Source organism: Callorhinus ursinus, unplaced genomic scaffold, assembly GCF_003265705.2.
Source record: "Callorhinus ursinus isolate GAN/ISIS: 27379988/994484 unplaced genomic scaffold, GSC_fseal_2.0 scaffold92, whole genome shotgun sequence".
In the NCBI taxonomy this organism is placed as follows: domain Eukaryota; kingdom Metazoa; phylum Chordata; class Mammalia; order Carnivora; family Otariidae; genus Callorhinus; species Callorhinus ursinus.
Window position 1 is genome coordinate 921,575 of NW_027397154.1, and position 23,645 is coordinate 945,219.

At 51.6% G+C, this 23,645-nt stretch overlaps 2 protein-coding genes across 3 annotated transcripts in view; one reads left to right on the plus strand and one right to left on the minus strand.

Annotated features, from left to right (window-relative positions):
• Positions 1 to 3,232: 3,232 nt before the first annotated feature.
• SYT11 (synaptotagmin 11) lies at positions 3,233 to 22,198 on the minus strand. Of its 2 annotated transcripts, none has more exons than XM_025858722.2 (4): positions 21,853 to 22,198; positions 15,043 to 15,869; positions 6,854 to 6,974; positions 3,233 to 6,330 (listed from the first exon to the last, which is right to left on the minus strand). In XM_025858722.2, exons 1-4 carry the CDS (start codon positions 21,884 to 21,886, stop codon positions 6,020 to 6,022), a joined length of 1,293 nt encoding a protein of 430 aa, XP_025714507.1. In that variant the 5' UTR covers positions 21,887 to 22,198; the 3' UTR covers positions 3,233 to 6,019. The 2 variants fall into 2 exon arrangements, with proteins under 2 accessions (XP_025714507.1, XP_025714506.1); XM_025858721.2 differs by having other exon boundaries at positions 6,851 to 6,974; positions 21,853 to 22,177.
• The window catches only part of GON4L (gon-4 like), a 69,066-nt gene continuing 66,419 nt past the window's right edge, over positions 20,999 to 23,645 (plus strand). The window contains exon 1 of the mRNA XM_073888534.1: positions 20,999 to 21,156. The gene's annotated coding sequence lies outside the window, so the exon portion shown is untranslated. The remainder of the gene's footprint in view (positions 21,157 to 23,645) is intronic.

A 23,645-nucleotide genomic window follows, 5' to 3' on the forward strand; every position in this document is an offset into this window, starting at 1 on the left:
GCTGGGAGGGCGTCCCTGCACCTCTAGGTTAGTCCCACCCAAAACACTGTGGCCACTCTTACTGTCAGATCCCCAGACAGCCTCAAGAGCACATGTGGGTCTGGTTGCAGCTAAGACACACCTACCACTGCCACCACCCAAAAAACTAACAAAAACAAGACTCCACTCTGGACCAGACTTCTTTGGAAACTCCAACTCAGTCATAAGTAGGAAGAGGCACAGATTTTTTTGTGTTTACTTTAGATCTGCTTCCCAGACAATATTGTGTCCCCTGCCTGTCTTCCTTCATTCCACAAACCTTTATTGAGCGCCTGCTGGATGCCAGGTATGGTGTTGGATGTTGGGAATTCAGCCTTCTGAATAACAAGAACGCAGGTCTTGGTGGCTCGGTTCTGTTCTTCAGGGATATCTTTTTTTTTTTTTTTTTTTAAGTAGGCCCCACACCCAGTGTGGGGTCTTGAATTCCCCACCCTGAGATCAAGAGTCGTATGCCTACCGAGCCAGCCAGGTGCCCCAGGCACCTCTGCTGCTGATGTGCACAGTCTCATGTCAGAGATGCAGATTGAGTGGTGGAGAATGGGGGTGGGGGGTAAGGGGACGTGTAGGAGCTCCTGCTCCATGGTGAAAAATTCAGTGTCAACTTGGAAAAATGCCAGACAGGAGACTGATTGGGTGTGAGTGAATGTCAATCATGAAAACGTCCAGTTTCGGGAGCCTGCGACTCTTGATCTCGGGGTTGTGAGTTCCAGCCCTGCATTCGGTGGAGAGATGACTTAAATAAAAGTTAAAAAAAAAAAAAAAAAAGGGAACAGAGATATTCTCAGCTTTCTGGAAAATTATGCTCTGTGGCTAAACCGATTTGCTCTTGAATCATTTATATTTTTTTAGCTTTTATTTGACACAGCACAAGTAGGGGAAGTGGCAGAAGGAGAGGGAGAAGCAGACTCCCCACTGAGCAGGGAGCCTGATGTGGGACTCGATCCCAGGACCCTGGGATCATGACCTGAGCTGGAGGCAGACGCCCAAGCAACTGAGCCACCCAGGTGCCCCACTCTGGAATCATTTAAAGAGGACCCCAAGTGCTAGGCTGTTTGTCTCATCAAACCACAAGGTACGGGAGGTGGATGAGGTTGGCGGCTCTTCTCAGAGTTTGTTATAAGAAGATCATAGGAGAAAACGCTGTGGGCGGACAGATGCTGGAGGAGGGAAGACAATGTGGTCCCCATTTACTTCCAGCCCAGCACCCATTCCTCCTTCCAAAGGAAATGACATCTTTTTCAAGAAGCCACCCATTTCCCACACCCAGGTCCAGGGCAGTCCAAAAGACACTCCCTCCTTCTTGCCTGATAGGCTCAGCAATGACCACGTGGCCCGTTTTGGGCCAGAGATTAGAGGCGAGAAAAGCTAATGGTTTCTGGGGGATGCTTTACCTTATTTTTTCTGGGAGTGGTCCTGAAGCAATCTCTTCTTTTCCCCTGGAACCGTTAGGGTTAAGCAGACATTGCGGTCGTGTGGCCCCCAGGAAGCACCCGGGACCCTCGCGGTGTTAGTGACATTTTTCCAGAGTGCACCGAAGCCGGCCCTGCCCGTGGACTTACACTTGGGTGAACCAGTACATGTTCTTGGTATTTAAGCCAATTTGAATTGGGTTTCCTGTTAATCGTAGACAAAAGCATCTTGACTGAGTGCCAAGATACTCTTACCATCATTGTATTATCGTATTATTTTTTCAGACTTACCCCTAAAGAGAGAGCAATATGCAAAATTACCTGTGGGCCATGATTGCAACACCAGCTAGCTGCGGATGGGAAGGTGTGCGGAAACTAGTGATGTTCCCCTGTAGAGGGATGTTTTTCTCGGTTTCTATGAACTTCTACTTTATATTACGTGTTTTCCACAGTGACCGTGTGTGACGCCTCAGGGAAAAAATGCGCAGGAAATAAGACTAGAAGACAGAAGGTTGGGAAGGTTCTGGAATCCCGGCTAATTTTTTTTCCTTTTCTCTTATTTTCCAACTTTTGTATAATATGCTTATTATATTACTTTGTCATTTAAAAAACTTTTTTATTTTTATTATTATTTTTTTAAGATTTATTTATTTAACAGAACACACATGAGTCGGGGGGGCAGGGGAGGAAGGGCAGAGGGAGAAGCAGGCTCCCCGCGGAGCAGGGAGCCCGATGTGGGGCTCGGTGCCAGGACCCTGGGACCACGACCCAAGCCGAAGGCAGATGCTTAACGACTGAGCCACACAGGTGCCCCTAAAAACTTTTTCAGTTCCTTCACTGAAACCTTAAGAGTGGGGGCTTCCTTTCCTGCTTCCAGAAAGGAAACACGTGCACACGGTGAGGGCAATTTCCACAGGAGAGAAGGTAGGAAAAGTCATTGTTCCAGATTTCAGGGCGTGCAGGGGTCCTCGGAGCACCCCAGGGCATGACCCCCGAGGGGTACATTAGCCTGCATTCCTTCTCTTTCAGAGCCTTTCTCAGTCTGTGATTGCATATTTACTGGTGGGATCATCTGATTATGGCTGGTCCTTGTGTGCCTCGGGATCAGTGTTGTGCCCCCAGCACCTGGCATATGGTACGCTCTCAATGACAAATCTTTGTTAGGAATTAATGAATGAGGGGCGCCTGGGTGGCTCAGTTGGTTAAGCGACTGCCTTGGGCTCAGGTCATGATCCCGGAGTCCCGGGATCGAGTCCCGCATCGGGCTCCCTGCTCAGCGGGAGGTCTGCTTCTCCCTCTGACCTTCCTCCCTCTCGTGCTGTCTCTCTACCATTCTCGGTCTCTCATATAAATAATAAAATCTTTAAAAAAAAAGGGAATTAATGAATGAGAGAACAGAATCAGCCCTCTTGGAATTGCTTTGGGGTATAAATATTTCCAGTTACATGGACAGGCTAGCGAGCACTGCAGCCATCGTCTCTCATGGTGGTTATGGTCTGAGGAATTACATTTTGAGAGGAAAACAGAAGGACTGGAGAAAGGACTGTAAGTCTGGAGCCTGGAATCTGCATTTTCCCCCCAGTAATCTCTACACCCAACGTGGGGCTTGATCTCACAACCCTGAGACCAAGAGTCGCAGGGCCCCCGGACCAAGCAGGCCAGGTGCCCCTGGGATCTGAATTTTGGGGGGATGCGGGGATCGCACGGGGATGCGTGCCCTGGATCTGAGCGCTGACCTTGCTCACGGTCACCCGGCTCCCAAGAAAACCATGCTGGTGCGCCTGTGTGTTTAATGTGAGCCAGTCTTTATTTTGCACTTTGTGTGGTGCATTAACGAACTCCACATACAATGTAGCATTACATATTGTAGCTTAGCATTACAGCATTATGAAGTTTCACACAATTCATGTTTGCTTTTCCGGGTTTTTCTTTTTTTTTTTTCTTTTTTTTTCTTTTTTTAATTTGACACATTTATTTTGAGTTTCCTTTTTTACAAGAGAAGACACAAGGTAAAGAAAGTCGGCCACATTGGAGAAGGACCCTGGTGAGGGCAACGGGCAGTGTCACAGTCGCGGCCACAGGAAAAGCCTTCCAAGAAAAGACCTGCATCGTTCCCTCCCCTGAGCAAGCCGCTCCTGTCCCACAAGCCAGTTCTGTCTGCTTTCCTAGCTAGAGCATGTTCCTGGACACGTACATCTTGGCTGTGCTCCACTGAGAACTGAAAGGAGGAATAACTCATAAAGGGACTTTTGTTATTAAGAAAAACTCTTGTCTTCCCAAAGGAATCGAGATATCAGCAGAGAAGTCCTGACTCTTGGAAAATCCGAAGCGGTCGCTCCCTGACCCATTCCTGACCATGAGTGCCTTGTGCAAAAGCTCGGGTGCGACTCTCGTCTTTCAACTGACTCTTGGGAGGAGGCGCTGCTCCTCGGCGGGATCGGCTAGCTCTGGGAGGGGCACGTGTGAAAGCCAAAGGCAGCTAAGAGACTTTGGGACAGCAAAGCCAAGGGCATGATGGGTCAGGCGTGAGGTAGGAGGGTGGAGAGCCCTGTGCTGTCTGCTGGTTCCCGCCAGGTCACCTCCCCACCCACTGCTCCACAGACCCGAAGAGTGGGAGCAACAAAGCTACCAGGGATGGGGAAGGGCGGAGTGGGGTGAGGCGGCCTTCCCACACCTGTGGCGGGAGGAGCTGCTGAGGCACACTCAGCAGGGCAAAGACCAGACTCTCACCGGCTGTTGCTTTGCATTGTTTCTGGGAAGGAAACAAAAGCGGGTTGCTCAGCAATTTCTGATCTTCAGACATTAAGGCGATGAAGAGGAAGCATTTAAGATTTTTTTCCTAATGGGGCTTCAGAATGCTCCTGTCAGATTTACATTAAACTATCTTAAAATGCATTTTTAGAAAACAAAAATTATTTTCTTCTACGTATGATACAGTATTTACATTCCATGGAGTTTAGGCTAGAGACGGGTGGTGTGGACACACTGATGGGAGAGTGAGTCAGATGAAGGGGGCGGGGGGGGGCAGGGACAAGAACAGAGTGGGCTTTGTGCCTGCTCAGAACTGCTCAGCACTGCTTAGAATCCAGGTTTTAAAAAGAACAACGAAAAGATTCAGGGAGCAGACTGGTCTTAAATCCACAAGAGCTAAAAGAATGTCACACGCACCGTTGCCGCTCTGTCCACAGACACCCAGCAGCCTCAGAAGTGGGTCGGAAGGGGTGGACCTGCTCTCTGAGGCCTTGGCTCTGGTGGCTGCTAACCTGAGCTCTGCTGTCCGGACAGGCTCATGGCCTGGGGCCCGGGCTCTGCCCTCTGACAAGTCTCGACACCGGAGCTGCGGCTGACCGGGAGCCCGGAGCCCTGATCCCGGCGAGACACCAGCTCCCTCGCCACCGCGCTGCCCGCCAGCAGGAGGGGGTCAGCACCGCGTGCCTCCTCCGGCCCTTCACCTTGTCTCGACGCCCAGTGAGACCCAAGAACTAAGCACTCTGTTATGAGGGACACAGGATGGTAGAAGAGAATCCAGGTTACCTCGACTACCCATTAACTCCCATTTACTCATTTCACTCATTTCCTTAGTTTTAAGAGCCACAGTTGAAAAATTTAAGGATAAAGAATAATTTCTGAAGGCCCTTTTCCTTATGAAGCAAAACCAATCTCATCTAAGCTACCTGAGAAAACTCTAAAGCTTCTCGTGGGCCAGCATTTCTGGAAAACCAGGCCAGTTTCATCCTTCACACCAACAGATGGCTGTCCTTCGGCCATGGGGCTGCTAGGGGGTGGTGGACGCACCATTCTGCCCACACCCACGAACAACGAACGCCCCAGCTCCCTGGAGCCACCCTGGCCGGACTGGAAGGCTTTGAAGCTCTCTCCAGAGAAGACCCCTAGTTTCATAAACCCGAATTCTACCTCGAAGTCTGCTGTGTTCATGTACTTCATCGCACGTCAACCCCGGACTGCCCCTGAGCCCCCCCAGCAGGAGTGTGGCGGCAAGAACCCCACGTCCCGAATCCTCTTTCCCCTGCACACCTGCCTCATCCACCCCAACTCCGTTTCTTGGCTCACGACAGACCTCTGCACCCTGAGCTCAAAGAGCAGAGCTGTCCGAGGTGGGAAGGAGACAAGACGGGGGTGAGGACACTGAGCAAAACAGCATCCTTCTGCCGAGCTGGGGGGCAGGAGTCACTCTCCAGAGAAGCCCAGTAAAAAAGAGGCCAATTTCAGGTAATCAGCAAATACAATTCGGCACAAAACACAATTTTCATGGATCAAAATCTGTAACTTGATATTGGCAGTTAGGCTAATTTCAGTTTGTATTAGACATGCAAGTATAAGGTTACATTGTTATATATAGACTTGTGAGGCCTTTCCCTCTCTTTTTCCCCGTTAAAAAAAAAGGATTTCTAGTGCCTTGCAAAGGAGAAAAATCGTCATCGCTAAGAACTGATCTGCAGCTGTGGTCATGTGGGGTGTTCTTTGTGGGGTGTGTTTTGTAAGAAATCTTCTACAACTAAAATGAGGTTCCAAGTCCACTCCTGTCTGGCATCTCTGTCCCCGCCGGGGGACTAGTACTCGCTCAGACTGTGCCACTTGGCCACAGACTTGCGGGGGCTCTCGCAGACCTCCCTCCAGTGCTCGGCACCGCTGCTGGTGACGCTGTGTGCCCCCAGGATCAGCCTCCCCACCGCCTCGTTCTTGGTGGTGCGGTCGAAGTCGATGACCAGGAACTCAATGCTGACGTCGGGCAGGAGGTCAGGGGGGATGTCGTAGACGAAAGACTCGTTGAAGACTGGGTTCAAAGTGCACTTCTTCACGTGGGTTTTCTTCTTGGCAATGCGCTTTCTGCCGTAGTAGACGTTCACCTTGACATAAGGATCTGGGGCCACCAAAGAGACAAGAGAAAAGGGAGACAGGCCCATGACACGGTCCTCCTCTCAAATGGTGGCTTCAGGGCGGGGGTGGGGGGTTTGCTCAACTCTGTGGTGGCCACTCACACATGGTCTCCAGGGACTGCACACCAAATGCACTGTGACTTTAGGTGGGTCTGCCTGCCCAGGCGAGGGGCCAAGGGAACCAAGCCGGAACATAGCAGAACAACTTCCCCAAGTAAGGAGTGAAGAAAGCCCATGACACTGGGAAGCATTTTCCAGGGCGCAGGGACTCACAGATGCCTGCTGTGTTTTGGAGAGGTCAGGACACCCCTCAGGACACCTCACCAAACGTTGAACCATATCCACTCACCCGGGGCCCCTCCCGCGCTAGGGACATCTAGAGCCTAGGTAGTCACCGGGGAGGGAACATGCGCAGAGGAACAGGTGGGGACCGAAGGGCGTCGGGGATGCAGGCGGGGCGGCGTGGGGCCAGGGGGCCCGAGGCAGGTCGAGGTAAATAGCTGCTACCTGAGAGACCGGTGATGTCCATTTTCGGCAGATGTCGGGCTTTGAGGACCACCACGGTCAGCCTCTGTGCCACGGGCTGGTAGGACAGAGACACCTGGAGCTCCCCTCTGCTAATGCACTTCTGTGAAGAGGAAACAGCAGCTGAGAGTCCTGGCCGGGGTGGGGGCAGGGCAGGGGCAGCGGGTGTGCAGAGGCCAGGGCGGAGGGGCTGCGGAGGGCCGCGGAAGATGTGCATCCCACCAGTGTGTTACTACATTTAACAGGGAGGGGAAACGGACGCATTCTCATTATAGTCCTGATACTAAATGAAACCAATGGCATGGAGAGGTGGCCTCACCTCTCGTATTCACGAGCGCGAGTCTAAGGCCAGACTGGTCTGGATTCAAGTCCTGCTGCCCACCCCCTGCCTGTGTGACCTGGACAAGAACTTGACGGCTCTGTGCCCCAGTTTCCTCGTCTGAAGGTGCAGATAAAGACAGCACTGACCTCACAGCATCATCAAGAAGATTAAATACATTAAAACGGGTAAATGTTTACCTGTGCCCGCGCCTGGAGAAGTGCATTCTCTCCCATTCCCTCATTCGGTTCTTGCGATAACAGTTTTAGAGCCTGGATGGTGGAAGGCAGGAGACTTGGGGCTCAGCCTTCACTTTGCTGTTCACTCACGCTCTGGCTTTGGGCAGGTGTCTGAACTTCCTCCATTCCGCACGGTGAGTATGCACCCCTGCTCTGTCTGCCTCCCAGTGTCTTCTCCAGCCAAGCTGGCTTCCTCCCCGGTGCCCACAGCTTGGGGTTCCCCTCTTTGAATTTTATTCTAGGCCCTGCTTGGAAAATGAAAAAATGCACTGGCCCCCAAAGGAGATTTTAAACAATACCTGGATACATTGCTAGGTGCTGGGGGTCCAGAGCTGCTAGGACCTGGTTCTTTCTTGTTTTTCTTTCTCTTTTTCATTTTTCCCGTTTTTTGTTTGTTTGTTTGTTTTTAATTTTAAGTTGTCTCTATACCCAATGTAGAGCTTGAACTCACAACCCTGAGATCAAGAGTTGCATGTTCCAGTGACTAAGCTGGCCAGGCACCCAGGATCCAGGTCTTGCTCTCAAGGAGCTTACCATGCCCAGAAGAGACAGAAACACACCTGCCCTCATCAGAGTAGTAAGGAGCCCGTCTGAGTGCTGCTGGGGCACCCAGGGGAGGGTTTGCCGGCTGACCTCCGGGCTGAGTTTATGAAGGTGAGGAGGAGTCCGTGAGGCGATGTACAGAGGGAGGACCGGTCAGGACAGGCGGCAGAATGCCGACTGTGAGGGCATTGGGTCCACTGTGTTCCAAGAATGGTGGGAGGGGAGGCGCTGCCCTTGGGATGCTGGTGGGAGGTGGGGCGGGCGACAGAGAGGGAAACGGGGGCGGGGCGGGGGGCTTCTAACCAAACAGCAGAGCCAGCCGGAGCTCACAGGCGGGGGGATGGCTGCCGGCCCCGGAGGGACACAGCTGTTGCTGTGTTACTGTTTTACGAAGACTAGTATTGTTCTGGTGAGAGCTGGAGCATGAACTGGAGGGAGACAGGCCCAGAGGCTGGTGCATCAGGCTGCGGAGGTGAGCGTGGGGCAGGACGCATCTCAGGAAGAGCTCACCGAAGTGGAGGGCAATTTGTGTTTCTAGCTTATTGTTTTTGTTTTATTTATTTTTTATGTTTCGTTTTCTCGTTTTTTTTTTTTAATTTTAAAAAAAATTGGGGCGCCTGGGTGGCTCAGTCATTAAGCGTCTGCCTTCGGCTCGGGTCATGATCCCGGGGTCCTGGGATCGAGCCCCGCATCGGGCTCCCTGCTCGGCAGAGAGCCTGCTTCTCCCTCTGCCGCTCCCCCTGCTTGTGTTCCCTCTCTCGCTGTCAAATAAATAAGTAAAATCTTTTAAAAATAAATAATTTTTAAAAATTTTGTGTGTTTCTGGTTTATAAATTCGGGATGAGGCTGGGAGAAGGAAAACAAAAAGAGGTGGGGTTCCAGGAATGTTGGACAAAATATGGAAATTTGGGACAAAAATCCCCCTTCTACCAACTCTTATTCCTTGTATTCTACAAAGCCTCAAAGAAATGGCACCTACCCCAGGAAGTGTTCTTTGATTGAGCAAGAACAGACTGTACCCACCACCAGCCTTCCATATGCCACAGACACACAAAATGACTTATCGTGCGTCTACTCAGAGTTGGCGGGAAAGGGGGAGGGAAAGGGGGAGGGAAAGGGGGAGGGAAAGGGGTTCATGGGGGAAGCCTACTCTCAGCAAGCACTCCCTACCTGGGGGGGTGCGCAATCTGTGCCGGAACAACAACAGAAAATCACTGAATTAGCTCATCAATGAAAAACAAGGAAAGAAACCTCAACGTCTGTGCTTGGATTAGAGGCCCAACTCATCTCAAGGAATGAAACTGTACTAATACTTCACATGGCTCAGAAACTTTCCTGAGGCTCTATGTCATTCCAGGAATGTAGGGAAATGTCTCTCCTAGGGCATAAGATGGCTAAAATGTAAACTTAGCCTTTAGCTTTTGAAATTGAAGTCCCAAAGAGAACAGACTTGAAAAAGGATTTTCATGGCTTTTCTCTGCTAGATTGAAGGCCCACGTTTTTTCCTTACCCATAACATAGATGTTGTCAGCTCTTGATTACGTCCACGGGAAGTACCCTCAGCCAGTTTAAAATCCCAGTTTAAAACCCCTTGCCAACTGGTGTTATTCTGGCCTGCTTCCTTTTGACATGAGTCACACCCCAATTAGAGAACGTAAACTCATTTTTACTGTTAGCTACAGCCAAATGACATCAGGAGAGGAATCACACATGAAAAAGAGAATTAAATGCCATCCAGAAGAACATTCAGAACCGAGCTGTCCAAAAGTCCACGAATAAGGAAATATGAGCTTGATTTGAGGTCTGTGCCTGGACCACCCTTGAATATGCACATACAGTCTTTAAATACAATTTGAGGGGCGCCTGGGTGGCTCAGTCATTAAGCTTCTGCCTTCGGCTGGGGTCACGATCCCAGGGTCCTGGGATCCAGCCCCGCACCGGGCTCCCTGCTCCGCGGGAAGCCTGCTTCTCCCTCTCCCACTCCCCCTGCTTGTGTTCCCTCTCTCGCTGTCTCTGTCAAATAAATTAATAAAATCTTTAAAAGAAAATACAATTTAAACTTTATACACAGAAGAAGGGGAAAAGAGAAACTTGATTTGAAAAACAAAGTTTTTGAGGGGCACCTGGCTGGCTCAGTCATGGAACATGCAAGTCTTTTTTTTTTTTTTTTTTAAGATTTTATTTATTTATTTGAGAGAGAGAATGAGAGATAGAGAGCACGAGAGGGAAGAGGGTCAGAGGGAGAAGCAGGCCTCCTGCTGAGCAGGGAGCCCGATGTGGGGCTCGATCCCAGGACCCTGGGATCATGACCTGAGCCGAAGGCAGACGCTTAACGACTGAGCCACCCAGGCGCCCGGAACATGCAAGTCTTGATGGCGGGTTGTGAGTTCAAGCCCCACGCTGGGTGTGGAGCCTACTTAAAAATGAATAAGTAAATAAAACAAACCCGATCATTAAAAAAAAAAAAGAGTTTTATTTGTAAAAAACAAAAAAATCCTTGACTATAAAATTATAGCTTGGATTTCCTAATTATTTGGTTAAAACTGTGTTTTGTGAATCACCCTTTAGAGTGAAATGTTTGCAAAATCTAAATCCCCAAGCTCCTTCCCTAGCTTTGGGAAAGTGGACCACTTCTGGTTGCCCTTCTAATAATTTTCTCCCCTAAAATCACCCCTCAGGCAGCTGTTCTCCATCTGACCCCCCAGCGCTGGCCATTTTATACGGCAGAATGCCTGTCCTGCTCTTACTCTGCACCAAAGGCCAGATTTCACGTCCCTCCCCACTCTTTCCCCCCAGTTCTCACTGCAAGTAGCGTCGTCAATGGTTCTTTCTCAAGGGCTCTTTGTCAGGGGCTGGGAGCAAGCTCCGTTTCCCAGCCCCCCGGCCTGGCGAGGCAGGCAGAAGCACAGGGGCAGAAAGGGTCTTATCCGTGCCTGAAAGAGCTGGGAGGCTTTGCTCTCAGACAGCAGGCTCCGGCCGCCTTCAGTGAACTCGAGTCTTGAAGAAGACACACAGATGAAGGAAGTGCTCAGGTGAGGCTCTGTTCCCTGGAATCAGCAGAGCCCCTCCCAGAGTGACCGTCCAGCCACAGGGCCTTTGCACTAGGTGGACCTGCACATCCTCAGCACACCTTCAATGGGGCCAGAAGTCCCAAGGGCCACCTCCACACAACTCACAGTCACGGGAAAACAAGAGAAACAAAAACATCCCTCATCTTCTCCCCGATATGAAGGCACAGCTACCCTCTTCCTGGCTCGCTTCTTTCTTTTCAGTCCCTTTTGGCTCCACTGCGGGCCCTCTCAGGGTCCTTACAAACCTGAGATTTTAATAACCCTGTCATTCCCATGACCATGGTCACGGGCCATCAACACCAGATGTGGCCCAGGAAAGACAGGAAGTGATTCGGAAAACAGTGACCTGAAGAGACTGGAGGAGTCCAACAACCCTGCCAATTACTTCTGTTCTTTATCCCCTCGCCCTCTCTGGACCGCCTCCTTCTCCCTGCGGGAGATTTATTACGGGAATGTAAATTCGGGTTAACTTTTATCTGAGGGGCGTCTTGCTCGCTCAGTTGGAAGAGAGGAGACTCTTGATCTCAGGGTTGTGAGTTCAAGCTCCACGTTGAGGGGAGAGCCCACTTAAAAAAAATGTCCTGAATAAAATATTAGAAAAAAAGCTGCCAGACACACACACACACACACACACACACACACACACACCACGCTCACTACACACACAGCTAGAGGGCGCCTGGGTGGCTCCGTTCTGAAGCGTCTGCCTTCCGCTCAGGTCATGGTCCCGGGGTCCTGGGATCGAGCCCCGCATCGGGCTCCTGCTTGGCGGGAAGCCTGCTTCTCCCTCTCCCACTCCCCCTGTTCGTGTTCCCTCTCTCGCTGTGTCTCTCTGTCAAATAAATAAATAAAATCTTAAAAAATTAACCCTTGATTATTAATGAAACACCACAGTATACATAATGCCCCAAATCTCTGATCTCTGAGTTAGACTCAAGAATTAGCTTTTTTTTTCTTTAAGATTTTATTTATTTATTTGACAGAGAGACACAGCGAGAGAGGGAACACAAGCAGGGGGAGTGGGAGAGGGAGAAGCAGGCTTCCCGCCGAGCAGGGAGCCCGATGCGGGGCTCGATCCCAGGACCCCGGGACCATGACCTGAGCGGAAGGCAGACGCTTAACACCGGAGCCACCCAGGCGCCCCATCAAGGGTTACTTTTTAATGCTTCCTATGTCTTACATATTCATAAGAGCTGAGAGTGCTCTCGGTGATCCCATTAGCCTTCCTGGTCCAGCCTGGATGAGAGCTAGAGAGACGGTGATTGCTGGCCCAGAGAAAGGAGACGGAAGGGTCAGAGAGGGTGGCCAGTCCTGGGCTTCCTCAGCTGGACTGCAGTGGATAATGGAAAGGACAAGAGGCAATTTTTCTGCTAGGGAGGGGAAACGCAGTTTCTGCTAAGGAAATGCAGTTGCGGGGGGAGAAGTGCAATTCTCGCCAGTCCCCACCCAGGCTCGTAGGTGGGAGAAGATAACTTGGCCCCGTATTCTAAGGGGATGCCTTCCACAGACCAGAAAAAGCTCTTTACAGAGTGTGGGGTGGTTCAGAGCAGCTCTAACCGGTGAGCCAAGGGGAGATCCAGAAAGGGCAGACTGTTGGCCACAGCAGGGAGGATTGGGAGACAGGTGGAGGCTGCGCTGCAGGGAGGCTTGGGGACTAGGGACCAGGCCGGCACAGTGACAGCCATGGCTCAGGATGGAACACGGCCCTGCCCACAGGCGCTGGCTCGGGAAACATGCTCAGGATGTCCAGGAGGCTGGAAGGTTCTGGGGCAGGGGTGCACAGCCTCTGTGTGTCCTGTCTGGGCCTCTCCCAGGGGATGTGTTGCTCAGGATCTTAGCCCTGGCTTGTCCCTCCTGAAGGGAGTTAATAAAGTGGAAAGAGACTTGGCTCTTGCCAAGAGCCCCTGGCAGTTTAGCAAACGCCATTGTCTGTGCTCCCTGGCCAGTGTCCTGGATTTGAGGCTGTTTTGTTCCCAGCCCAAACCAGTCCCTTTCCTGGCCAGTCTCTTCCCAGCTGCAGCTTGGCACAGAGCCATTGGCTGGCCTCGGCCTTGGGCTATGAGAGCATGAGCTGTCTGGGGGCGTCCAGCCAGCCGATGGTCCTACCAAGGCTGGGGCTACAGGGAAGGACGGCTTGGGCAGCTGGAGGAAGGCAGGCAGCGGGGCACTGGGGCTGCAGGAAAGGGGTGCCAGCGAGCCCGAGCCCCAAGGGCCTGGCAGAACCCTGAGGAAAAGAGATGGCAGGCAAGGGGGAGGGGAGGGAACGGGAGGAGAGCAGGTCACTGCCCCAGTGTCTATCGGTGCTTCTGACTCCCACCCCAGAGGGTACAAGAGCCCTTGCTGTGGTGGACTCTAGGACGTCTCCTTGTGTCTTGCCCTTGGACCTGCGTTTATGCCCTGATCAAACCCCCCTAATACTCTGAAAACGCCTGGGCTTCCCAGCCGCTGCAAGGCCGAGCGGTTCTCTGGGCAAGGGCATGGCTGGGCCAGCGGCAGGGGGACAGGTACCTGGGACATGCTTCGAGGGGCACTGCCCCCTGGTAGAGGGTACACTTCATGCCTGGAGCTCACTGCACACGCAGCCCCTACTGGGCCCGGAAGCCTCTCTTGTCCAGTCCCGAGCCCCCTGCCTCTCCAGAGAGTCCAGTGTGGGCCTGTAGGCGGGCATCAGGAGATAAGCATGGCCTCTAAGCTGTGGATCTTTCTGCAAGATGTACCGTTGTTTTCAGTGGCTCTGACATCCTTTCTGAACCTCCCACCTCCTTCTGCACTGACTCAGGCTCCCTTGCCTTGCTTTACTTTGTCAAAACAGAACAGAAATGTCTGCGAACCACATACATCTCCGGGGACCAAGCCTCACTAATAGTAGAAACAGTGGCAACAATAACGGTAGTGGGTCCGATTTCTTGGAGGGTCACTGAGCGCGAGGGGCTGTGCAAATGTATCCTCTTGCTTCATGCCTGTGGGGACCTGAGATCAGAGTTGCTAAGCTGAGCTAAGTGAGCGGGCGAGATTTGGATTCAAACTCAGCTTCGACTTCAAAGCCCTTGTTATTAGCTACTTACGTTGTACCTTGAAACAGGAATGAAAGTCTAAATTTAAAATGCCAACGACCTCTTTCAAGGCACCTACTCACTATGGGGCAGTTGCCAAGATGGTCTCTCTCCCCCAGGGAACAGTGTGCCAGACACATTATCTCCTCAAATCCTCAAGCCCTCTGAGGAGGATGGTGTTATCAGCTCCATTTTACAGATGGGGAAACAGAAGCCTAGGAGGGTGCAGTGATCTAGCTTTGCCCCTGGGCTGGGAAGCGGTGAGCTGGGGCGTGATGTCAGCCCGTGTGGACAGAGTGCTCAGTGGACAACCACACTGCCCCCCAAGTTGTGCAAGAAACGCGTGAACCAGGGGGCATGGGGGCATGTTTCTGACTCCCCTGAAATTACAACTCAAGAGCCAACGCCGGCCCAGTGGGGAGAAGGCAGGAGGGTGGGCTCTCATTCCCAGGGCTCAGAGGAGGAGGGTCTGCAGCAGGGGCTCGGCCTGGAGGGGGGCTCGGAGGTGAAGCAGCTCACTAACCTGACCTGGGGCTGGACACTAACCTGACCTGGTGGGGGCTGGACAGGGAAGCTGAGGGCAGAATTACTGAAGCCCCGTCATGGTTCACTGGTGGAAGATCACACAGGACTTTGGAGAAGAAACCAGCCCCACGTCCTTGATAGGATGAGGGTCTAGACTGGTGGGGACGAGCCTGCTCCAAGTAAGCTGGACTTAGTGTCAGGATGCCACCCGCGACGTGAAATGTCAGCAGCTACCTACCTGTCCCTCTCTCCTCACGAAGTTCCTTTTGGAGGACGCCCTCCATCTTACTTTGGTTCCTGCTGATTCTTGACTCCTACAGCCCCTCCCGGCTGTCCATACACCCCCTGCCCTTCCATTTGTTCCCTGAGATTTCATCTCCCCCAACGTCCCGGCCCTCCCCGACACACTCTTGCTCCTCACCTGGATGTTCCTTTTGGTGATGTCCCTGGTCAGCTGCGCCTTGCCCGTGCTGGGATCCACGCCGGCCAGTGGCACCATGACCTCCCCGATGACGTCATCTCGGGAGAAGCGGTCAAAGCTGAGGACAAGGAAGTGCAGCACCAGGTCCTGTAGCTGGCTGTACGGGATGCCGTAGAAGGTGAAGGTCTCGTCAAACACAGGGTCCAGCGTCTTCCGCAGCACTCTGGTCTTCACCCGATGCCGCTTGTCGGGAAGGATGGTCATTTTGATGTAGGGGTCAGAACCCTGGGTCTGCTCGTCCATCACCGGCAGCCCGTGGGCCTCCTGGATCGTCACCACTAGGGCTTTTTTCGGGAAGTTATAGTCCACAGAGAAGGTGAGGGTTCCTAGCATGACATCCTCCTCTGGAGATGACGGAGACGTGGTTTTGCTCTCCCCGGGGGTCAGGCTCGCAACGGGGCTCCTCAGTTCTTCCCCATAGTCCACCTTGATGGGTAACTGGTCTATACAGGAGCCGGAGCTGGGTCCCTTGGGCCCTTTGTCGGGGCCCAGCAGGCCAGCCTCTGCCGCATCCACCAGCACATTCCCGCGCCCCCCTTCCCTCCCAGGGCCATCTCTGTCTCTCCGCACTTTGATGATTTTCTTCTTGTTGCTGAGGGTCTCTGGGTATATGCTGATGCCTTTGAGCATATGGATAAACTTATACGGTGGGGTCTTGTGCTTCTTCTCTGCGCGCTGATGGCAGCATGTCCACACAAAGACGGTCACCGAGACGCACACTACCAGCACAGATGCCCCGACGAGGCCAGCCACCACTGGGGACACATCTGAAGGTGGAGACCAGAGGGGTGTCAAGGCAGGTGGACCTCAACCCCCTGCCCAGACCAACCCCTCTGCAGAGCCAAGGTACCTGCAGCCGAGCCTGCACAGCAACACGCTCTTATCGAGGCCTAGGAGCCTCCCGTCTCTGGGAGATGCCCCAAGCCATTCTGTCCAACCAATCCATGGCTGTTCCTTTCCACCAAACCTGCATGAAATCCTTCTCTTCCCCAGGAAGCCTTCCCTAAAGAGCCCCACCCGACTCCTTCTTCTTTTCTTGGCCTTCTCTTAGCACTTAAGGACTTGGTTCACTCTTACTGATTCGTGTTCCACATAAAGCTGCCTTGTGTTATAAAGTTACCTTTTACCTCAACCGTTACACAACACACAAGGGCACGGGGCCGGGTCTGGCTTCAGGAGAATATTCCACGGCATCTCGTACAGGGTTTGCCGTGGGCTCGTGTTGACGGAATGGCCGTCGGGGTGGAAGGATGTAGGGCTGACTCTGGGTGGTCCGGGTAGGGTGTTCAAGGGTGGTAAAAGTGGGTAGGTGGTAAAAAGAAAGCTGGATCTGAGTACTTTAAAACTATGTTCCAAATTCCAGCTCCCAGCTCCAAATACTTGTTTTATTTTATTTTACTTATTTTTTTTTCAAATGCTTGTATTTTAAATAGGAAGAAATAAGGACCATGGAGAACGTCAGGCCTTTGCTCAAATATCACCTTCCTTCCCTGACCGCCGCACATAAAAGTTCAATCTTCTTCCGGCTGAGACCCACGAATCCTAGCCCTGCACAACTTTCTCCTTGTGTCTTACCTTTCTCATACGCGGCAACACACACGCCCGTGAGCACACACATAATATACATCGGCACACACACATGTACATGGTTTTACTGCAAGAAATCTATCTTCACTAGAGAATAAGTCTCACCGGGACTGGGATTTTTTCTATTTTGTTCATTTCTGTCTCACCAGCACTAAAAATGCAGAGCTGGGGGTGCCTGGGTGGCTCAGTCGGTTAAGCGACTGCCTTCGGCTCAGGTCATGATCCTGGAGTCCTGGGATCGAGTCCCACATCGGGCTCCCTGCTCAGCGGGGAGTCTGCTTCTCCCTCTGACCCTCTTTCCCTTTGTGCTCTCTATCTCTCATTCTCTCTCTCTCAAATAAATAAAATCTTAAAAAAAATAAAAAAATAAAAATGCAGAGCTGGTACTTGGTACATATTTGCTGAATGAACAAATAACTACAGAGAAACATTGTTTCCTTCCTTTACTTGTGCCCTTTCCCGTACAAGTGGGACCCCTTAAAGAGTTTGGCGTTTCTTTTCCACTGAAGCCAAACTGGGTTTAGGCCTCAAAAGTCTCCATAAAAGACCTCTATTTTTCCATATTACTTTTTAGGGGAAGACTTGGGTAGGGCAGGGAGAACTAAGGAAATGAACATGACTGTAACACATTCCAGAATCTTCTCGAAACATCCTTCCACCAGGTATCTGCCCGGCTCACTGCCTCACTCACTACAGGCCTCTGCTCAAACCTTACCTCACCAGAAAAGCATCTCCTGGCTGCCCCCAGTGAGATATTATCCCTGTCATTCTGCTTTATTTTTCTTCATAGCACTTATTACACCTGACATATTTTGTCTGTCCTCCCTTACTAGAGAAGATTGGTAAGAATAGTGACTGTTTTTTTGTTTTTTGTTTTTTTATTTGCTTGACAGAGAGAGACACAGTGAGAGAGGGAGCACAAGCAAGGGGAGCGGGAGAGGGAGAAGCAGTCTCCCTGTGGAGCAGGGAGCCTGATGTGGGGCTTAATCCCAGGACCCTGCGACCATGACCTGAGCCGAAGGCAGACGCTTAACAACTGAGCCACTCAGGCGCCCCTGACTGTTTTGTTCACTGCTATATCCCCACGTCCTAGAATCACGTGGCACCTAGTAAAGTATTCAGAGAACAAATGAATCAGTGAATTCAAAACAGCCCCCGCACATTGGAAAAGTGAGTCAATATGATTACATATATCAAAGATAAAGGTAAAATTCTATACTGGTCTTCAAAACCTATCAATACACAACGGGAGACCTTACTTGACAAGTCTGAGCAAAAGCAGTCTAGTTGTGGGGCACCCAGGTGGCTCAGTTGGTTGAGTGCATGACTCTTTATTTTGGCTCAGGTCCTGATCTCAGGGTTGTGCGATTCAGCCCCGCATCAGGCTCGTCGCTAGGCATGGAACCTGCCTAAGATTCTCTCTCTCCCTCTGCCCCTCCCCACCATGTGCATGCGTGTGCACGCGCTCTCTCTCTCTCAAAAAAAAAAAAAATAGTTGTTCAGGTGACCACAAGTCTGATGCCAACCCATACTATGAATATTGTGAATATGTCCAGATGATGGGGGGTGGGGGTAGTATGATTTAATCTGTGCTGGTCATGACATATATGCTATTCCGCCTAGCACGGACAAGAATAACAACGGCTCTTTTCTTGTGCACGTTTATTGTGTCCCTGCCAGACCCTGCGCCAGCGCTCCCTCTCAACCAAAGAACTCGCTGACTAGGTACCACTGATATCCCCACTTTATAACTGAGGATCCTGGGTACTCAAATCTGCCTTAGGCCACGTAGTTGCAAATGGCAGTGATGGAATCCAAACCCTGGTCTGCCTGACACCAGAGTGTCTCTACATGATGGATAATCAGGGTCATAAAAGACCAGGAAACCATACCAAATGAGGAAAAGTTGAAGGAATTGGAGCTGAGGGGTCTGGGAATAATAACTTTCTTCAGTTATTGAAGGCCTTTGGATGGAAAAGGTCTGGTTGGATTGTATGTTGGAGGGCAGGAGGCTACAAGAAGACAGACTCTGACTCAGTGAAAAGAGTCAAATTGTTATTAGAACTGCCTCACAATGGCTCAGATCGCTTCATGAGGCAATGACTCTCCAACTGGAAACTTTCCGAGGTTGGATCTCCCTTGGTGAGGCCTATTCTAAAAGAGATTTCTTCAGTAGGGATTGGACTAAACGTCTCTGAAGTTCTTTCCCCAACATTCCATGATTCTATGAAGGTTGGGGTCAGGCAAGAAAAGAAGGGGTTACATCCTTTAGTAATACAGGAGTAAAGCCCTTAACAAAATAAGTGAAGGTGACCACGTCCACGGCCATACTAAATAATAATAGTGTTTCTCAGATATTAAGTGGAATAAGAGTTGTTAGGGACAGGCTTCACAAAATGGGAGCTGCCTTGGTAGGAAGCTCCTTGAAAGCTGGCAGAAATAACATCCTGTCCATATCTCAGTCCTTGAGGCTTTGCATCTAAAGGGAGCTCAGTAAACAGCTGAAAAACTGATTGGATTCCATGGTCAATGAAAATGGGCACAATCTGAGAAAGTGTCTCTCCGTTCACCAATCAGGGACTTTCTTGAAAACTGCTTGCTACTGATTAATGACAGTGAAGAGCTTACCTCTATAAGACGAGGAAAGCAGGAAACCAACCAGATAGGTACATTTTTGAGAATGATTTAAAAGAGAGATATAAAGGTCCAGGCTGGGAGACATCTGAGTGATCCTTTGGGCTCCACCACAGATTTTACTCTGTGGTCTGGAGAGTACCCACTGATGCCTCCATATCTGCTGTTAGAAAATGGAGGCGGGATGGGGGAGAGAAGAGGAGGGATTCCCTTGTTTCAGGACAGGGAAGGAAAAGAAGACAAACCTGTGAGGCCATCTGTGGACTATTCCAGGCACTCTCCTCCACCTGCTTTCCCACTTCTCCCCCTCTCTTTCTTCGTTTTAGTATCTGTTAACCCCTGCCTCTCTCCTCCACACCCAAGGCAGTGAACTAGAAAATCAGAGATGCGAAACCAGGAACCCTCTGTCTTGCTTTCATCAAAAGCTTGGTGGGAAAAGGAAGTTGGAACTAATGGCTGAAGTAAGGGTTTTAAAGTAGTCATAAATTGCAAGTGACTGTGCTGCTTGCTCCTTTTGTCCTCCAAGGTCACGGCTAATTGAGTGTTGGCTGGGTGCACCTCCCAAGGGCTAAGGCATTTGAAATGAAGTACTCTATGGGATGTGAGAGCGTCGGAAGTGGCAGCTCTCTATGTAGGACCCCTGTATACGTCCAAAGACCGTAAGACGTCTCTGGGCTGTGCTCTGCCTCTCAGCCTTGGACCAGACCTGCTGTTGACACTCCCTTTACTAAAACAGCTTTTCCCTGTCAAGTGGGCCAGGGTGATACAGTGAAATGACAATGGACTTTGGCATCAGTGGGACATTGGTTTAAGTCCCAGCATTACCTTTGCTGTTTGTTTGACTTGACCCAAGTTATTTTGTCTCACTGAACCTCAGTTTCCTCATCTGGCAAATATATATAATAATGCCTACACCGGAGGATGCTGTAAGGATTAAATAAAATGGAGTATGTAAAATGTTGAAATAATTTCTTTTCTCTCTCCCACTAATATTCCTTCTAAAGGAAACCACTATATTATGCTCCACATGCTCTAACTTTCCAAGGAATCTGGAACTCCAATTAGAGAAAAGAATATGTTGGAAAGAAGGCATAAGACAAAAGAGAAAGAGCAGGGAAAAAAAATCATGGAGTGCTCATGTGACTACAAAAGGGACAACTGTTTTGTAAATTTAGGACTCAGAGATAGAGATGCAGAAGGTGGAGTGGAAGAAAGAAATACAGCAAGCCTTGGGGAATCAGTGGGAACCAGTAGCTAATGGGTGTGATTTGCTCTCTGGATACCTCCCCTGATCTGAAGTCTTCTTCCTGATATTGAAGTGGGAGAGCTCATTTCCATTAACCTCTTACTGGGGGATGAGAAAAGCCATTTCCTAGTTGGATTGTGGCCCCACCCTAAAAATTGTTGTCTGGATGCTCAAACCTTCTGGATTGTCTGAAAGATAGACTCTCTTAGGGGATATGAAGGAACCCTCGGCTGACAGCAACTCTCATCCAAGCTGGGGTGGAAGTGAGGGAGGAGCAGGGCAACTCCTTTATTTTTCAACCAGGAAAGCAAAGCCCAGGAAGTTTGCAACCCTAGCACATTTGGGAGGAAGCCCCAGAAAGGAAAAAACTTGCTTATCCAGCTTTTCTTTCCCGTCTTCCTCCCTATTTTCCACTCCACTCTCCGCCCCTGGGAGTGCAGCCGAGCTCGGAGCCTGGAGGCCCGGTCCGGGACCAGCCGCTCCGCGATGACGTAATGCCTTGCCGGGTACACAAAGCGGCCTCCCCCGGGCCCGGCCTCTCTGCCCCTCCCCCCGGCCGGGCCCGCGCCCCCGCCAGCACCAGCGCGGTGAGTCCCCCTTTCGAAAAGGCCAGCCAGGGAAACAGGGAACAAAGGCCGGGGAAGAGGGGCCTGGGCGCTGCCAGGAGGCCCAGAATAGACATCACGTCATCCCCGGCTCGGCAGCGCCAAGCGCCATTTGGTAGCATCGGACGGACCCACCATTACGGTGCAGAACCGCACTTGGGGGCCCTCCGCGGCCGCCGGCCCTGCGCCCCGCGCCCCACCGCCGGCCGGGCAGGGCTCCCCGCGCCCTCGCCCCCGCAGCCCCGGGTGCTCCGCGGCCGTCCCCCCGCCCCGGGACCCCCAACCCCCCAGCTGCCATCTTGTCGCCCATCCCCCACCGCCCCCCCCCCCCCCCGGCCGGGGGGGTGGGGGGGGGAGCAGGGGCCCCCGCCCTGCCCCCCCGGGGGGGGGGGCCCGCCTCCTGCCCCCCCCCACTCCCACCCCGCAGAGCGCTGACGCGGCCCCACACAGGTTGGCGCGTCCGTCGGGACCCACGACCCCCGGCGAACCCCCGGCCGGGCCGGCCCCTGCAGCCGGCAGCTCAAGTTCAGGCGCCGCCCGCCGCCGTGGCAGGCCCCATCCTAGCGGGGCCGGCGCTGGAAGGCCCTGATGTGGGCTTCTCTCCCTCCCAGCACTGGGCCCCTCTGGCTTTGCGGCGGTGCCCACAGCCCCAGGCTTAGTTTTCCCGACTCTACTTACCAAAGCTAGGTCGGATATTGGTGATCTCAGCCATGTCGTAACCAGAGGCTATTGCTATAAACGCTTTTTCGAGGGTGGGACAAGTCTGGGGGCGCCCGGTCAGCACCGAGGCCGCCGCTGTAGAGCGCTAGCTCAGGGGAGGGGGAAGGTGTCTGGCGGACGCCTCCTGCGACGGTCGGGCCCCTGGTCGCCAGCTGCGGCCGCCTCCTAAGATGCTCCAGGGATGCTCTGAGCGAAGGATGCAGGTGCAGCCAGACTGGTCCTGATGCGAGGTAGGCCCCGCCTTCTTCCGAACGGCCCTCGGCAGAAGACTCCGCCTCCGTCCGAAAAGTTCCGGAGGCCAGGCCCCGCCCCGCCCCTTTCCGGAAGCTCTCGGCGAGAGGACCCCTGCGGTCGCAGAGATTGCTTGAGAATTGAGACCCCGCCCACTGGCGGGCTGAGGGTCCGTAAGGCGGCAGCCGCGCGGCCCAAGAGGTGTCGGTACTTTTTTCTATGAGGTCCTGTAGCTCCTGTGATTCCGTTCCCCGGGCTAAATACAGCGGCAGAATGTTCTGGGTGACAGGGAACCCAGGACTGTGGAAAAAGAAAATTCTATACTGCCTGCATTTCACTATCATTTACCATTATTGTTACGCATTTCTGAGACCACTAAGGGTCATTACAGAAACTTCGTAAACTTCAGAAGGTCTGATTAAAGACTAAACCAGGTGATGGTTGCACAACTCTGGGAATTTACTGGGAATAATTATAGAAGTAAAATGCTACAATCCATCTACGGATGGGTTTTGTGGTGCGTACATTAAAGCTGTTAAAAAAAAAAAAGACTAGTGAGGTGTGTCAGAGTTCACCTGTGTTGGGTATTTCCCTTCCAAAACTTTCCACACACACACACGATGGGAGAGAGAAGGGCAGAGCGAGCGAGCAAACCAACAGATCTGTGCATTCTGTAGGTTGAAGAACAGGACACGGACGAAACTCCAAGCTTCTAGAGACTTCCTTGGCATTTGGGAGAGGTAGGGTGATTCAGGTTGTAGAATCCTGGCAGGAACCTCCATGATTACTGCAATTTCACCCTTCTTTTTGACTGTGGATGCTTTCATCTTGTTTACAGACAGGATCAGGTCAAATTATTTAAATGCATAAATATTTGTTGGTGGTTCACCTGTAAACTCTGAATGTTTAACACAGCTGAATGTGTTTTTTTTCCCCAGCTTCGACATTCTGTCCTTCTAGAAAAGTGGAAAGAACATGGTTCTAGAAATCATTTATTCACTCAAAATCCATGTATTGAACATCCACTCTGCCCCCGGCACCCTCCCGAGCACTGGGTCAGTGTGCCTTAGAAGCCAGATTTAGGATACCTGATTTCCCCTGATAGAGCTGTGTGTGTTTGTGAAATCACCCTCCCAGCTGAGCCCGAAATTTGTTCTGTGTAAATTGGAAGGTGTAATAGCCATCGTCCCACGGGGTTTATTGTGAAGATGAGATCACCTATGATAACGTAAGTGAAAGCATTTGGTGGAATGAAGAGTATTATACAGACAGGAGTAATCACTATGGGTTGAGTCCCAGACTGCCTTCGTTTTATTCGGGAAACTGAACTATTTGTACAAACCAGGGAGTCCTCTGCAATCTTACGAATTCGCCATTTCCTCGGTCCCGTATTCCAGGTATCTCGCGGCGGGAAGGACTGGTTGTCAGACTACACCACTGCATCGCAACCCCCAGCTTTGTTTAGCGTAGGGCAGCTCCACCGACAGAAAAAGCCAGGGCTCGCCCTTAAATTCTTGGGC

Bases quoted from the DNA above. Each gene is read 5' to 3' on its own strand.
- SYT11 (XM_025858721.2), bottom strand. From the start codon at position 21,886: ATGGCTGAGATCACCAATATCCGACCTAGCTTTG. The intron at 15,870-21,852 runs GTAAGTAGAGTC...CTCCACCTTCAG, and splicing joins CAATATCCGACCTAGCTTTG to ATGTGTCCCCAGTGGTGGCT. The intron at 6,975-15,042 runs GTGAGGAGCAAG...TCCTCTTCACAG, and splicing joins TCACCAAAAGGAACATCCAG to AAGTGCATTAGCAGAGGGGA.